The 17,164-nt window shown below is 37.0% G+C and overlaps 2 protein-coding genes across 6 annotated transcripts; one reads left to right on the top strand and one right to left on the bottom strand.

The window, feature by feature from the left end:
* The first annotated feature begins 551 nt into the window (after window positions 1–551).
* Window positions 552–17,164, top strand: Cypl (peptidyl-prolyl cis-trans isomerase-like 1 Cypl). Of its 5 annotated transcripts, none has more exons than XM_076390518.1 (6): window positions 552–638; window positions 14,197–14,314; window positions 14,621–14,754; window positions 14,915–15,004; window positions 15,716–15,823; window positions 16,733–17,164. In XM_076390518.1, the coding sequence occupies exons 2-6, from the start codon at window positions 14,244–14,246 to the stop codon at window positions 16,753–16,755; spliced, it is 426 nt and encodes a 141-aa protein (XP_076246633.1). In that variant the 5' UTR covers window positions 552–638; window positions 14,197–14,243; the 3' UTR covers window positions 16,756–17,164. The 5 variants fall into 5 exon arrangements, with proteins under 5 accessions (XP_076246633.1, XP_076246629.1, XP_076246630.1 ...); XM_076390514.1 differs by having other exon boundaries at window positions 16,729–17,164; XM_076390515.1 differs by lacking the exon at window positions 552–638 and adding an exon at window positions 1,152–1,288 and having other exon boundaries at window positions 16,729–17,164.
* Window positions 5,194–7,073, bottom strand: LOC143186687 (uncharacterized). The gene is made up of 4 exons (XM_076390396.1): window positions 6,966–7,073; window positions 6,500–6,890; window positions 5,836–6,424; window positions 5,194–5,731 (listed from the first exon to the last, which is right to left on the bottom strand). Exons 1-4 carry the CDS (start codon window positions 7,071–7,073, stop codon window positions 5,194–5,196), a joined length of 1,626 nt encoding a protein of 541 aa, XP_076246511.1.

The following is a 17,164-nucleotide window of genomic DNA, read 5'->3' as shown; positions in this document are numbered from 1 at the left end:
ATTGAAACTAAAATATCTTTTGAAAAAATATGAATTAATAATGCATTAAGAACTGTAGGATTCCATTGTAACAAATTATGTTAGTATCAAAATGTAACTAATCATTTAAAAAAAATTTAAATATTCCATTTTTTCTTCAGCAAATCAAACTACTGCCATATAAAATGTGATTACAGGTATACATGTCATATACATACACATATACAGGTATGACATGTATATGTCATACCTGTTATTAGTTATGAAATTTAAATTGTGATAATAACAATTTATTTTATTTATTTTGCACCCAAGTGCATTCATCTCATAGATGTCGTATAGAATATGGTCGCAATATTGCAAATAGACACATTCTCAACTTCTTTTTGTTTATAACATCTGCAGACAATGATTGTTGTATAAGTTATTAGAGGTCTCTAACCGTGGATGTCGATACAGGTTGATACTAGCGGCGCCTACTCAAAGCATACTTAACTACATTTCTGGCAGGGTTACACTGACTACAAGCTTACTCGAAATTCCCTATACCAGAATCGAGTTTATGGGACAGTTGTTAAGTGATTGGTGCTCGGTACAATTATTAAGTGTTGTTTGAAATAATTTTAATTATTTCAGAGTGATAATACTTTTAAAAATCGGTAAGGAAACATTTTATCGATTATGATAATAAATATATACATATATATATGTATGTTTTATTGAAGATACTATTGACACATTGGAATCTGGTCATGTAATTGTAAATCCATGGTAGGGCAAGTGTTTAAAATTTTTTCTATGCATTTTTCTCTAAATTCGATGTATGTGTATTTATAATTATTTGACCGCATAAGCTCGTTATATATACACATAGATTTAATCTCTACTATGGATTTAATCTCTTATGAATCGGTTTTACTACAAAGTTTAGTTAGGAATAGTGACCGTGTAAACTTTGGCATAAGCGTTTAAGAGTTAACCTATTAGGTATAGAAGTTAACCTAAAAGTCCATAGTACTACAAACTATTTTTACACAATTTTCTATATATATTTACATTTTATGTTGATGATTTAAAATAAGCCATATTTTATTGTAATAATTTTTTGTTTGTGTATTGTGAATGTATTCTTGACATAGTGAACATAATCAACTATGGTTACAAAAATGGTGAAAATTTACATAAATAGTTTTTGGAAGAATGTGACTTTATAAAGCAAATTAAGGAAATTTGTGAATCTTACATTAGAGTGAAGAAATTCAGGATCATATATAATGTATTTATTTATCTGTTTTCATGCATGTAATATGTACGTATTAATTTTGTCCATTGGAATATTATAATATTACCATTGTAATTGTATTTAAATTTTACTTCTGAAATTTTGTGTAATTACGAGCTATGAAAGTATGTTCTTTTGTATAGCTGACAGTAATCTCAGCTCAAATGTATTATAGTTTTATACAAATTTCTGAATTTTTAGTATATTTTAAATTTGTTATAGCCCTTGTTCAGGCTTTTGAAAACTGTGAAGTTCAGCCACTCAAACTTTTTCTGTATTTGCTTTGGACTCCTCCAGATATTATATATACAGAGTGTAACAAGTATACATTTAAATATTTTAAAAGATGATATGATATCTTAATTTCACAATTGAGGATCACAAAATTGCAGATGATGTAATGTCAGATCTACTTTTGTTTCACAGAAATAGTGCTTTACAATTACCATTATGTTTTGAAAGGAAGAGTAACTTGTACATATTGGTAAAATAAATATTAAAAGAGTCTATTGATTTGGACTATTTGGTTACTTGCAAAAGTTGTGTTCGCACAAGTGTTAGACACAAGTTCTTCAATGCGGCTCCCACTGTAAATGGTCCTTGCTCTCTCATTTACTAGATTATTTTAATGAGTGACTGTTAGTCTTTTGGTCTATATTTCATTTATGCGCGTTATAGTCAGTCTAAGAAGTATTTGTACAATAAATGGTTTTGTAGACATGTCTTTATTTAAGCACTTGTATTTACAAGTTGGTACCATACTAACATAATTATCATATTCATTACAGTCTTCTAAATAAAATTTATATAAATAAAACAAATCTATTGATAGTTTTTGTCAAGTCCTATGGGATTCAATTGGATGTTATATTCAAACTTTCTTGCGATGTTATATGATGATTACAAATTTTACTTTCAAGATAGTTTCAAAGATGTTCGATAAGGTTCATGTTTGCAGATTATGGTGTTATTTTCAAGTACTCTGGAATGTTATACAACATCCACTGCTTGGTATTAAAAGTAGCATGTTGTGGGTCATTATTGTGCATAAACACAGCATTGTCTCTTATACCTATTTTAATTGCACTAAAGTGTAGATGACTTTTTAAAATGTTAATGTACATCTTGTGGCCCATAATTCCCTCTATACAATGTAAGAACCTTACTCCAGTCACACTCATACAGCCACAGACAAGTACGGAACCTCCTCTGCGTCCTATTGTAGGTTTCAACTTTTCCTTTTTGTATCCTGTACATTTTTTCCATACCTTAAAATGTTTATTAGACCCAAAAATATGAAGCGTACTTTCGTCAGTAAAAATTACTCGATTACAATATTCTATTGGAGTATTCATGTGATGTTTTGTAAATTCTAATCCTCTTCTTGTAATTAATTTTACCCACGAAGTATTTTTTGAGGGTTACTTGTCCATAATATTCACTACTTTAATTTATTTTAATATTTGTGTTATTATCATTCGTAACTTCCATAGCAATTTTATTTTTAACCGCCTTTCGCAATCCGTACTTGTCAATTATTTGTAGCATTTAGAAGGATATATTGTGTTTACATCCTGTTTTCCTAAGAAAAGTATGAGATGTACGAAGTACGAATACTTTCTACGCCTCCCGCTTTTATCCATGCCTATTCACTGATTATTTCATAAATATTAAGAGTAATCATTTCATTTATACAAAATTTGTTTTATTGAAGTTGAAGACTTCCGCCGCTAATTCATGAAACGTATGACAATATTACAGAAAGTATAAAATAAAAATTTCGTTGAAGTTCGAATTGTATGGTCGCGATATTTCAATAATTTCCTAATTGGGAAGGAAAGACGGATCAGAGTCGGTCTAGGCCTGGCTCTTTTACAGGGTGAGGGTGCAGGGGCCCAAGCGTTGAAATTTTGAACAAATTATAATTCACTACTGTAAAAACATTAAAAATTCAAAGTTTGCGCCAATTACTTAAGGTGCTTTTAAACCTTTTAAAGATTGTCATAGAAAGAAATGAACTTTCCAAATAGATAAGGCGTGCAAGTACTATTTTAGCTTACAGTGATAGGACATGTAACAATCATACAGCTATAACTATAGAACAAACATAACATTTATAATAAGAAGAAAAATACAAAATGAGTAGAAATCAGGACATGAGTAGGAATTGGGACATTCACCTTACGTGATTCTTTTATATTAGTCCATTTTCATATTTATAAGGTGAAACTACCAATCGAAGTTGATAAACTGAAATACGAGAAATAGCTTAAGTTAGCTAAAAAATGATTATCGAACCTAATATAAATTTAATTTGTGGCATATCTGGGTGAGTGAATAATGTTCTTGTTATCAGTCACACTTATCACAGTGTAAAGTACGACTTGATCATTTAAACGTACATTTAACACCTGAAATCTGCAAGAAGATCCATAAAATCTTTAAAAAATTTTGGATTTTATATTAATAAATTATTGCATGATAACAAATTACTGGGTTTATTACCTCCCGCCCTTACTCAGGGGAGCACCCCTGATTGATGAACTACATTGATCTTACTAGAAGCCGATTAAATTCAAGTAAAGATCACTTCTTGAAAATTGAATTCCAAACGATAACAATTGTTAGGTGAAGTCTTGCTTATTGAGAAAATATCCCTCAAGAGTACAGTTACATAACTGTAAACAATAAACACTAATAAGTATTCTATTATGTTTTATTCTGAATTATTTGCAAGATGTATATACACAGTATCTATTGCCCGTTTTCCATTATTTCTGAAGCCGCATACCGAGTGTAGCTTCCATTAGGAAGGTTGTATCGATTTTGGATACAAACGATGGTCAGAAGTGATTTGTTCTTGAGATCTAGTCGCGAATAAATCATAACGATTCGAGGTTTTTGTATTCCAGTTTGTAGTATTAATCCATATTTAGCAATACCCTTTTCAGTCCTGAAAACGTGAATGAGTGACCAAGCAGCAAATTTCCTCGTAGTTTTCTTCGCTGTCTTGTTGTCGATTAGTATTTGTTGCACGTTTTCCATTATTTCTGAAGTCTCATACTGAGTGCAGCTTCCGTTGGAAGGGTTGTATCGAATTTCGAAACAAACGATTGCCAGGGGTGATTTGTTTTTGAGATCTAGCCCCGAATATGTCATAACGATTCGGGGTTTTTGTATTCCAGTTCGTAGTACTAATCCATATTTAGCAATACCTTTTTCAGTCCTGAAAGCTTGAATAAGTGACTAAGCTTACTTTCCTTCGCTTGCTAGTCGTTGGTTAGTATTTGGTGCACGTTTTCCATTATTTCTGAAGTCCCATACCGAGTGCAGCTTCCGTCAGACGGGTTGTATCGAAGTTTGAAGCAAACGATGGCCAGAAATGGGTTGTTCTTGAGATCTAACCGTGAATGAGTCATAACGGTTCGAGGTTTTTGTATTCCTGTTCGTAGTACCAATCCATATTTAGCAATAACTTTGTTAGTCTTTAAAACTCGAATGAGTGACCAAGCGACAAATCTCGTCTTAGTTTCTTTATGTGATTTTTAGCATTTTATATTGTATTATGTGATTTTTAACATTTTACATTGTAAAGAATAATGAATAAGTAAGAGAATTTTTTAAATGGCTCAATTAAATGACACGTGCGGGCGCCTCATACTTAGGAAAATCAGCCACTTTTTTTTTTAACAGCCGCTGTGGCGCAGTGAGTAAAGTGTTTGACTAGGGAACCACTGCATACTTTTTGGCGCGGGTTCGCGCCCCACTGAGTTGCGATTTTTTTTTTATTTACGTGGAGGAAATCTTCCAAAGACACCCCACCACCTTCTGAAGGTGATCGGGGTAGTGTGGGATTTTTATCCACTAAAACCCCCACGGTGGCCTTCCCTATCCTGTCCCTATCCTGGAACCACGCCAGGTCGTACTATTGTTTAATCGTCGTCACGATCTTCATTAATTACAGGGACCACTGGGTCTTCATGAAACATTTTGCTTAATATTTTTGCGGGACGGACAATTGTCGACAGGTACCGTGCGTGCGATAGGTAGTAGATGATTGCTGCTACGTGCGAGCAACACCCGATTGTGCGGTTACCATTCGGACATTCACAGCAGTACCGTTTGATTCCCGAAACGCCAATAGAATTTGGTGTATAATCAATGTAGCAACGATAAGTCTTACTATTGATGTGCCGCCATTTGTCTTGGAATTTGACTATATCATTGTTCTCTTTTAAACAATGAATATTAATATTATTCTCGCTATCCATTAGTTCAGCTAAATACGAAACTGCCCGAGATAATTGGTATGAACCGGTAAACAAAATTTTTAATTCGTGTTGTGTCATTTCTGGAAAATCTAAAAAATCAGATACTGACACCTGCCTGAATGGAACTTCTCGTCTATTCCAATGTCTGTTTTCAACTTCTGTTGCTAAAGTGTTTTCTACATTCTGCTGATCTTGTATTCTTTGTAATATATGATGTGAAATTTCTACATCAGAATGTAAATATTTTCCGAATTTATTATTCAAAAAACATGCTATTTTAAAAAATGATCTTGTGGCAATAACTTGTTATCTAATTGATAGTGGAGAAGTTTATATTTTTGACCAATAATGCCGTGAATTGCTTTAACGACCCAACGAACTTTAGTGACCTTTCGAGATGTATTTGATTCTAACGTTGTAAGTTGATTACGTTTTCCTTTCAGTGCAGGCATCAGCACCTGAAAACCGCATTCCTCTAGATGGGATTGAATATCTCGAAATCCTCTATCAACTATACAAATGTCTCCGCGTTTCATAAGACTTTGTAGTCCATGTGGGTCTTGCAAAACGATTTTCATGATTTGAGCATCATTTTGATTTGCATAAAAGGGTCCAAGCATATCTACCATGTAACCATTTGTCGTACAGATGGTAAATGGCTTACACAGCGGAACCTTTTTCTGACCAGAATAAGATTTACGCTCGTATTCATTGTTGGTACATTTCTGATGCCGAATATAGGTACCGTCGAATATCAGTGCTAATTGTTGATTTCCAATATTATGTAATTCTTTTGCAATGTGGGAGGTTTCGTTTTGGATAAGATGTTCGTGAGAAATGGCACTAAATCCAAAGTGAACTGACAAAATATCTTTCTCAAATGATTTTATGACTGATTTACAATAATTAGAGATTTGCTGTTCGTGTTCTCAACTGAGAATTGCTGCTATTGTGTTATTGGAGTTACCGGTACGCAATTTAAACAAAAAAACTACAATTGCCTGTGTAACATCGCGTTTTTCTGAATTTCGCATAGAAGTCATCATTTCTCGAAGTTCAATAAGATTTTCCCAAGTTAATCCCGAAAATACTTTAAGCCGTTCTTCTGATAAGGTAAAATCTCCTACTTTATCTGTAATACTCGAATCACTAGTATTTGCAATATATTCAAAATAAGTTTTGAGCTCATTAACATCGATTAAACTAGTGTTGGAATGAACGCGTAAGTTTGAAACAATATCACGAAAAAAGCGGTTTTTTATTAAGTGATTGGGGCAGCACCGATTTCCTTTAGGCACATATAATCTGCGCATGATAAATACCTGCTTTCGTACTTCAAATGGTACGTTGATAATACTCTGTTTGGATCCACAAACGAAACATTACCCATGTATGGCAACTACTCGAGAAAATGGCATTTCGATGTGCTATACGTTGGATTCTGTGGTACCGATGATATCGAAGATAATTGATGGATCTTCCATCGTTGTTGACGGACTGGAATCAGATGCTGATAGTTGAGGTGAAACTGTCAGGTCCATTGCTTCTAGAAAAACAGGTATTTCGGCTTTTACGGTTGTGGATGATTCGATAGAAGATTCTGTGGCCACTGATAGTGTAGTCGAGGATTTGCAATTGGAGATGCTGCGGTCCTCGCGGTTGCAGAAGTAGATGGTACCACGGAAGATGTATCAACTGAAGATGTAGGTAAATGCTCTTGACGTTCACGAAGATGAGAAACCGTAGAATATTTAACACTTCTATATTTAAAAAGTCGGCATTTATTGCAAAAAATGTCGTCAATTGTTACCTCTTTTTCAAAAGTTCGTGAAAACTGTGCAGCTTCAGTTACTGAATCAATAATTTTTTTTCGTATGTTTTTTGAATTAGACTATTGCAGTTGATACACCTAGGACACACAGTTTTCCTGTTGACAAATTCCCAACTTCCCGCAGACATAATGAAATCACAATACGTTAACTAGAAATCTAAGCAACTATGGTAGAATTAATTTCAACAGGCGGCTCAGGGTCACTCAGCCCCTCACGCGCCTTTCTGGTGGCGGACCCACTTGCCGCGCGTGTGGAATGTCCGTGAGCTCACTCTTCTGTCCCACCAGAAAGGCGCGTGAGGGGATGCGTGGCCCTGAGCCGCCTGTTGAAATGAATTCTACCATAATAACATTATTTGAATGTTCACTGTAGTAGACGCGCTTTCCACGTTCCCGCACAAAACGGTGTCAACCAGATATACCCTCTAACGTTCACTAAGGGTCTTGGCGAGTAAGGTACGTCTTATATTCTAAAATACTGGTGCAGAAGCTAACCAACGAGTAGTCAGCAGTCACAGGAAGAGAATTTCTTGGTGTGATGTCTTCACAGTTGAATTTGCCTCTGATCCCTTTGATGAGGATGGATTTGGGTTTTAGGCTTCTTAGTGTATAAGTATAGAATTGTATTCCGCTTTTTTGCAGTTTTTTGGAGATGACTTGTTGTGTCTCGAGCTTCTCCGCGTATATTGTGTAGCTATTTGCGTTCATTTCCTTGATTGAGAATGCTTTTTTTTGGTAAGTTCATAGCTTTGATGATGTTTATCAGTGGTCTTATGTCGGTTTGGAGTGTATATATTGAAGATGGTTTTACTGGTTTGGTCGTGTTATTTGTTTCTGGTTCTGGCTCTTCGATGTCAGAGTTATTCTCTAATTCCATGTCGATCATGAGAGGAGAGAAGCGGTTCTCGTCCGTGCAGTCCAATGAATCTTTAGCTGTATTCGAGGGCTGTTTGGAGACTACATTGGGAATTTTTCATTCTGATGTCGGTAAAGTCGGTATTTGGGTGTTGTTGCTGTTTTGGATAGCGTCCGCTAGAGGCGTTCTGGGTGACGCTCTTCTCGCGGCTTTTAGGTTAGGTGTAATCTTATTTAGCCTCACTGGAACATTGTTTTCTTTCATAAAGTCTCTGTATAACTTATCTAGCTGGAATTATTGTAGTTTAGGCGTCTTGCTATTTCTAGTTCTTAATAATATGTCCAGCGGAGAATTGTAATTCTGCGTGTTTTCCGGGGTACGCAGCGTTTCGATCCGCATGACGTTGGGTTCTCCATTGTACCCGTCCACGAGCGGGACACCGCTACGTATCAGGGCCATAGGACGATGTAAACTGGTTCACCAGAGAAACCATGGCACAGATTCACACTTTAGGATAAATTCCAGTTCACTTGTGTACTAGCTACTCCCGAACGCGTTAGCCGATTGCGCCACAGAGGCGAATTCACTTACGCGCTGCCTCGTCAGACACTTTACTCACTGCGCCACGGTGTTACGAAGTGGAAAAGGGTTGTCTTCACGAAGACTCACTGATCGCACGTAACAAATATTTATTGAAAGATAGGCGTTTTTACAAAGAGACAAGTACGCACTGGGTCGCGACTAAAGATACGTTGCGTTCGGTGTCCAGATTAGGTATAGAAGAGCGAGGCCTAGGTTGCTTCGGGTTTTATACCCTTCAAGTGGTGTCGTTGTGGGTGGTTTGGAATTTTGGCGGGAACTAAGGGATGCTCCTAATTGCCCAGACGAGATAATCGGAGGGATGCGGTCGACAGTACCAAGCACTTTAAGGGTACGTCTCCTTATCCTTAGTGGTGACGCTCAGGCGGCAGGGAAGAATGCAGGATGGATCGCTTAACAACGGCGACTGTTGAAAAAGTGGCTGATTTTCCAGAATATGAATCCGCATGTATCATTTAATTGAGCCATTTAAAAAATTCTCATACTTATTCATTATTCTTTACAACGTAAAATGTTAAAAATCACATAATACACTTACTGTGTAAAGATGATGTAAAAATCAAATGTATTTATTTATTCGGTTTTTGATTGTTTTAACAACGGCGCACCCTGTCAAAAAATCTGAAAAAATTGAGAATAATAGTCGTTCAATTATGTTGTTACTGTAAAAATAAAAAAGTGGTTATTTTTAAACTTCACTACAAAATCTGCATTTTTCAGTATTTTTTTCAGTTTTTCATTTTTTATGCTTAGCATTCGCAACCGAAAAATCTAAAAAAATTCTCCAACATGTACCACCATATCATCCATATTATAGAATTTTGTTCAAAATTTTTGCATTCTGTTAAATAGGGAAAATGGGGCAAAAACAGAATGTTTTCTTTTGATACCCTATCGAATGCCACGAACCCGATTAAAATCGGCTCAAGGGCACTTTTGACCCCCTTATCTTGCTAGGCCCTTTGTGATCTTTCTTTATCTAATCTTATAAAAAATCTTTTAAATACAAAATTATTCCATTGATATTGAATGGTTGCTACCAAAGTCTATTCTTGGAGATGTATTTTTACTTGTTGGCAGTTGTTACGATATGTGTTTTTTGATCGATGGTGGCATATTTATCAAATTTTGTACGTTTTGCTTTATTTGCTCTTCTCAACTCATAAGATCATTCTTCATCTGTAAAGACGTTGTATGTTTTAACCGAACTGATTATATTATGGACTCAGAGACTCATTATCTGTAAGTTTTTCCTATGTAATCAGTTTATATTCATTTATTACATCTACGATTTTCCATAAAATTCGTTCATCCTGCTGTGTTCGCTTCGTTGGAAATTACAGTAGATATCTTATCAATAACTAAATTTTTATTTCGTAGCAACTGTTTCGCATATACTTGTTACGTCCTAACTAAACGAACGGTCGTCTCGAACGGCGGAGATCGACTTTAAGGGTACTTGTTTTTCTAAAGTGCTAAAGCACACCTGGATTAAACTTATCTTAGAAGTGTGTAGTGGAAGGAAAGAGGGAAAGTGAGCTGATAGATCATGCTTAGATTTGTCAGTTTCACATATTTAATGATTTACAAATTAGATACCGACTGTCGCGTCGCGAATTGATACAAATCTTCACGGTTGTAAGCCGTGTTCGCGATCCTGAGATTACTCGCCTAATTAAATCTGAGTAATTAGTTTTAGAGGACTGTCTTAATACGAACTTGAGACGATTCTCTTCGCTCATTTTCGAGACCACGATGCTAGTGATTATATCATTCGCTATATTTTCCCAATTGCGACCGAGTGCTTGCAATGATCTTGTATGTAATTGGACGTGATTCACGAGGTCTCGTACCGAATCAGATGAATTATCAGGCATCGCTGGTGTATCCCGAAGTAGCACAGCGTGTCGTAATACGAGTGCACGTCGGTTATCGTACATTTCGGTTAAATGTTTCCACGCTGCCGAATAATTTTCGTTCGAAATCGTAAAGGCGCTGATCGCAGTTTCTGCTTTACCCGATAATGACAATCTCAAATATTGTAATTTTTGAATCTTGCCCAATCCCGGTTGTAAATGAATGAGATTATTAACCGCGTCCTTAAACGTAAGCCAATTTTCGATACGTCCGTCAAATTTTGGCAAGTCCATTTTCGGCAAATGAAAGGGCAACGAAAAGGACGATACAGATGTTTGATTACAATTCGCGCCGTTGCAGCTCGTGGAAGTTGAAGGTTCAGAAGGTTTGAATGAAGTCGTGTTACTCGCGAATCTATTGACCACTACTGTGGCTCTAGCCATCACGTCATCGTAATTGTCGGTGGTAGCGTTTCGCTCATTTTCGGCCTCGTCGTAATCCTCGATTCTACCGAGTTCATCTTGGATTCTATTGAACGTTTCGAATTGATTCCTTATTCGTACTATGCGGTCCGCAAGTTTAATCCGTTCCGTTTCACTATCGTTGAACGCATCTACATAATTCGTAAACATGGTGACTTGACTCTTGAACGTCCGTCGCTTCAGTTTCAAGTCCTTAATTCTGCCCTCAATAGCCGCGGAAGCGTTTGGGTTCGTATCTTTTACTACCGACATGTTTATCGAGACGAACTAGGAAGGATATGAATAGGAATAATCGGCAATCTCTGACTGTAACGAGCCTACCTTTGATGGAGCCGAGTCCAGAAGTCGTCTCTGATCCGGATGTCGTCCATGACTCGTTGCTGACCGTTGGTGATCGTCGATGATCCGTTGTTGACGTTCCTCTCGTCGTGGGTTAGCCGCACCGTTTCCAAGTCTCGATCCCTTGGTTGAGCCTCGAACGAACAGGCGTCTTCTCACAGTTCTTTTTCTCTTTGGATAGCTCGGTGGAGTATCGTTTCGAACGCACTGACCACCCACAGTTCACTATCCGGCTCGAAGGACCAAAAAATGTCGCATCGCGAATTGATACAAATCTTCACGGTTGTAAGCCGTGTTCGGGATCCGGAGATTACTCGCCTAATTAAATTTGAGTAATTAGTTTTAAACGACCGTAGATTTTTAGACGACTGTCTTAATACGAACTTGAGACGATTCTCTTCGATGCTTTTTTGACGACGACTCTTAGACAACGACTTTGAGACTACTTCTGGAGTCCGCTTCCTCCTCCGGTTTCATCCCCTCCGAGATACGCGTGCAGGGGTGTCAACTCGTTTTCGGGCGTTGACCAGTCGAATCGATTGGCTATCGATCTAGGCCAGGCTTCGGAATTAACTGCTCTTTTCGGCCGATTTTCGAAGGCGACGCCTCCTTTTTCCCTCGCACGTCACTTCTCTCCACAGCGGCCCTAGTGCTCGGAAGGCCTCAGGCGCGTGCCACAAGAATCGCGTGTCAGGGGATACCACTGACAAAACAAAAACGCATCAACAATAGTACCTCATAGGTGATGTGGAAATCTATTGATATGAGTGTCGTTGCCCAAATGCGCCATGCGCGATTTTTGTGGCACGCGCCTGAGGTCTTCCGAGCACTAGGGCTGCCGCGGAGAGAAGTGACGTGCGAGGAGAAAGGAGGCGTCGTCTTTGAAAATCGGTCGAAAAGAGCAGTTAATTCCGAAGCCTGATCTAGGCAGTAGCATCCCCCTCAGTCACCTTGGAAGGGCGGACAGCACTCCCACTTCCTTGGTCTCGCGACGGTGGTGACGGAAGGCCCCGTGGCCCGGTGACGGTGGTGGAGGAAGCTTGCTTCCTCCCCAGTCGAAGGCCATGGTTGAGGAGGAATAACAGGACTTCGGATTAGCAAGGCGAGTTCGCACGAGTGTCTCGCAGATGTTTTATTGCTTGTTTTCCGTCGCTCGACGAAAGCTCGAAATTGTTTTATACTAGTCGCCAGATGCGTGACCCTTAGCTATTGAAATCTAAAGACAGAATTTCGAACGGATTCTGACTTTCGCATCTGACAACTGTTAAGACGATCATAATTGTGTGACATCTGGTAGACTAGGTTTACGATACGGAAGAATTGGGGCTTACTATTTTTGAAGAAACACACTGTCAGTTTATTGGTAATCATTTGTTAATTTGAATTGAGGAGTAAAGACCCTAGAAATCGCTTCATCGTTTTACGAGTCTGGAGAACACATGTACTTTAGGGTCCCGAGTCTCTGCTCAATAGCAATTGACGTATCGTAAACATAAAACCCGAGCGTCTTCAGTTAGCGCGCTACCCTCGGGGTCCGTCACCCCTTGGGCCTTTCCGGGGTGATGTCACCTTACGGAGTCTAACCACTACCCCCACGCGCTGTCGACAAAGGCTTCCCTCCCATGTCTGTGGTGGGAGTTTGGGGCGTAACCTACCCCAGAGAGGCCTCCCTCTAAGGAGTTACGAGGATTCCTATTTGTAAATATTTTCTCCTCCCTCTAACTCAGTTTTGTATAAAGTAAGATTCATCAAAATAAAATCAGATACAACTTAGAATTCATGGGTATCTCTGGTCCTTCGAGCTAAACCTTAGTCGGCACACCACGTGCAAAATTCAACGAAACCAGTAAGATCTATTGATCCACCGCTGGTCTAAACAACAACAATGAAACAAACGATTGCTTCGTCGAGCGGAGGAAGGACCGTTTCAATTGTCCCTATTCTTGTTCCTCGACAGAACACCGACTCCTCCTTATTGTCTGTACAATCTCAACGTTGTCACTTTGTAAGTTTAAGTAATCACTGGTCTTCATGGTTGCTTCTCGACGCGGTTTTCTTGTTGCACGCACTTTCCCATTTCGGACTTTGCGGATTCTCTCGAAACGGTCTAAGAAGACGGATTCGGATTTCACGAAGTACACTCACAATACCTTACGACTCTTACGCGGTTTTCTGCTAAACGTTACAATATGCCCTCGCTGGTACAATGTTACAGCTCTCGCGTGGGTTGTGATCAGAGATTCGCTCTGATACTTGACTCTATGTAATTCTGGATTCGACTTCCTTCGCGTGCTATCGGTTCTTGTTTTTATAGTACTCCTTTTTGGGTCATAATTTGTAACATCAAAAATGGGAATGCTTACACATCATTTGCCAAATCAGCTCGATTGAGTTGGTTGCAATCATTCGCATACTTAGTTATACATTTTGAAATGCATCGACATTTTGCACTGATTGGCACCGAAAAAGGGGACCAGGTGAAGGCTGGATGTAAGATACTTGTTAAAGTGCCCTTTAACAGTTACTTTTGATTATGACTTCTTTTGATAAAAGCACTGTCCCTTGATTTACTATCGTTACTCACTACAGAAGTATCATATTGCGAAGCCGTTGGCGCGGTATCAAAGTGATTTATTTATAACTATAACTAGATTATGCAATACTATGGTATTTTCTAACTTAATTGCATTTTATTCTAGGTAAGCTTAAGTAAAAGAGGAACAATAAATACTCTTTGCATACAGTCATGGCCCTCGCAAACATGTCTGGAATTCCTGATAAGCATTGGCAACCACCATTTGTATCACTTGAAACAACGTAAGCACATAAAGCGTGATATTTTATTTATATAAAAATGTTTAATAACATATTAACCTGATAAAAATTCAGTGTATTGTGTATGTTCATGATTGTCGCATTTTTAAATGAATTCTCTATCAAAATAACTAAATATTTGTTTTTTTTTTTTCTAATATCAACAATTTCCCATGGTGACCTATTTGTGTACTATTTAAAGTTTTCTTCAAAGTGGATGATGCGTTACTTTAACGTTGTTGTTTATATTTTCTTCTTACAACAAAGAAGCTACTCTTAATGAAGTTGTTACGATACGAATTTTTTCAGAATGGGTGAAATAGTCATTGAGCTCTATTGGAAACACGCACCAATCACATGTAGGAATTTTGCTGAACTTACTCGCCGTGGATATTATAATGGAACGAAGTTTCACAGAGTTATCAGAGACTTCATGATACAAGGTACTGTTTTATTATATTTTTATATTGTAAACATACTTAGTACTTATCTTAATTTTAAAGAATTTGATACATGAGTCTCAGAAAATTGTTACCTACTTGAAAAAATTGTTATATTTGAAAGTAGTAAAGTACGCTGTGTTATAAAAAATTATTCTTCCAGGCGGAGATCCTACAGGAACAGGAAAAGGTGGCGTGTCCATTTATGGAGAATACTTTGATGACGAAATTCACGATGATTTAAAACACACAGGTACACTCAGTAAAGCTAAAATCTTAGAAGTAACATTCGCAAAGTTTTTTTTCAAATTTAGATCAACCTTTGCAAATTTTATCAAGCAGGACGCTTACTTTTTTTTAGTTTTAATAATTCTTGCATGATTTATAAGCTTTCAATGGTTCGTCGACATTCAAAGAAAACACTTCATGAATATTCATAATCAGGACACATATTTAAATGTAAATGGTAGTTACAGGCGATTTGTCTAAGAATAAATGAAGTGGGTTTATGGGATAGTGCCCATTTAAATTCATTAAACCTGTCATGTATCATATGAATTTTACTGAAAATTCAGCATAACATAATCATAATAACTCTGAAGAATATTTTACGCATAGAATTTTTAGCTATATGTGGCGAAAAATTTAAAGAGCGATTCTAGACGTCAAAAGAAATAGAAATTGTATTTTCGGTAAAACCTTGCTGCCGTCGGGTCTGCCTTCGTACAGCATGCCTCATGCCACTGTCTGTCCCTGTTAATACGCTGTCGAATATCGCGTGAACGTATGGAAAACAGCTGCAATTAACTTTTGGCGGCTACGTCTCCTTGCGATACGTTTTAGATGTTTTACTTTCTGCTAAAAGAGGACATCAGCCTTGTGATGTGTATTTCTGCCACATTACCGTAATAAGAATATATTTAATTAATTTTAAATGTTAGATTAATGTATAAAATTTGTTCAGGTGCTGGAGTAGTATCGATGGCTAACTCTGGACCAGATACTAATGGATCTCAGTTTTTTATTACACTGGCACCAACACAATGGCTTGATGGAAAGCATACGATTTTTGGTAAGTCAATTCATAGTAATAATATTACTGTAATAAATAGGCTGATCGGCTACAAGTACAATACTAGCCATTTTATAAGTAAAACATGTCTAGCTAATTCAGATCTTGAAAACTTTATTTTCACATTTTATATTATAATTCAAAACTCACATCTGCAGATTATACATGGAGATACATTTTTGAATATTCCTCCTCTGTTTTGAGTTTTAAAACATATTTTTTATTTATTGCTGTAATTCAAGCACGTTATAAAGGGTGTAGAACTGGTGCTACAAACTGAAAGGGGGTGATTCTACATGAAAAAATAAGACGAAAATGTAGTATAAAATTTGTAATATCTTGCTTCGTTTACGAGAGAATTGATTTTGAATTTTGGCTGAGTACAAGTGTACCAAATTACAGTTTTAGACGCCTGAACGGTAAACGGGGAAGAAGAATGCTTCTAGCGTGTCGTAAAGAGACAGTGGTCAGACCGAAAGTGTTCTCCTTACCCCGTATACCCTTCAAGCGCCCAACCATAATTCGATCTCAATTTTCTTTAAAACGAAGCACAATATCAGAAAATTTTATTCTATATTTTTGACTTATTTTTTCATGTAGAATCATCCGTTTCCTGCTTGTACCACCAGTTCTGGGGTACTCTGTATATCGGTAATGAGTAGATTAAAATCTTTAAATGCCTTTACAAAGGACTTAGATTCATAAATACAATAAATATTACTGCTGTTACTATTTTCAGACATTTGAGTTCACAGTGCTGTAATGCCTCTAGCCATCCTTCTATTATGCCATTTCTAGACATAAAGGGAGTTACGCTAGTAGAACATAACGAATTCTATTTTGATATTAGTCGCTAATACATTTCTCCAGTAGAAAGAGGGTAATATTTCTTCTGTTGTTTATAGGTAGAGTTCATTCTGGCATGGCAATAGTGAAGAGAATTGGTTTAGTTGAGACAGACAAGAGTGATAGACCTGTAGATGATGTGAAAATTGTGAAAGGAACTGTAAGGAATATCTAATAAAATTGTATTACGAAACAACTGTATTTTATTTATTATATTGTTATACAATATACAAAAAAACATAATCTGTACATGAGCGACTTTTGTCAGTCTGCTAATTAAAACTCAAAGGGCCATTTCTTTTGAGAAAACAAAACTGAGTTTGAATCATGACTATGATTATATTATATAAAAAAGCTACCAGCTTTTGAGGTTATATTAGAATCCAAAAACGTAATTAAAGAAAATGAGCCGATACGTGATGGGTAATAATGCGTCTTTTGAGTTAGTTATCCGTAAAAAATGTTTAAAACAGGATACAATAGTTTCATTTGTGT

The sequence above is a fragment of the Calliopsis andreniformis genome, unplaced genomic scaffold (assembly GCF_051401765.1).
Source record: "Calliopsis andreniformis isolate RMS-2024a unplaced genomic scaffold, iyCalAndr_principal scaffold0022, whole genome shotgun sequence".
Taxonomy (NCBI): domain Eukaryota; kingdom Metazoa; phylum Arthropoda; class Insecta; order Hymenoptera; family Andrenidae; genus Calliopsis; species Calliopsis andreniformis.
This window is presented reverse-complemented; position numbering and strand designations above follow the sequence as displayed.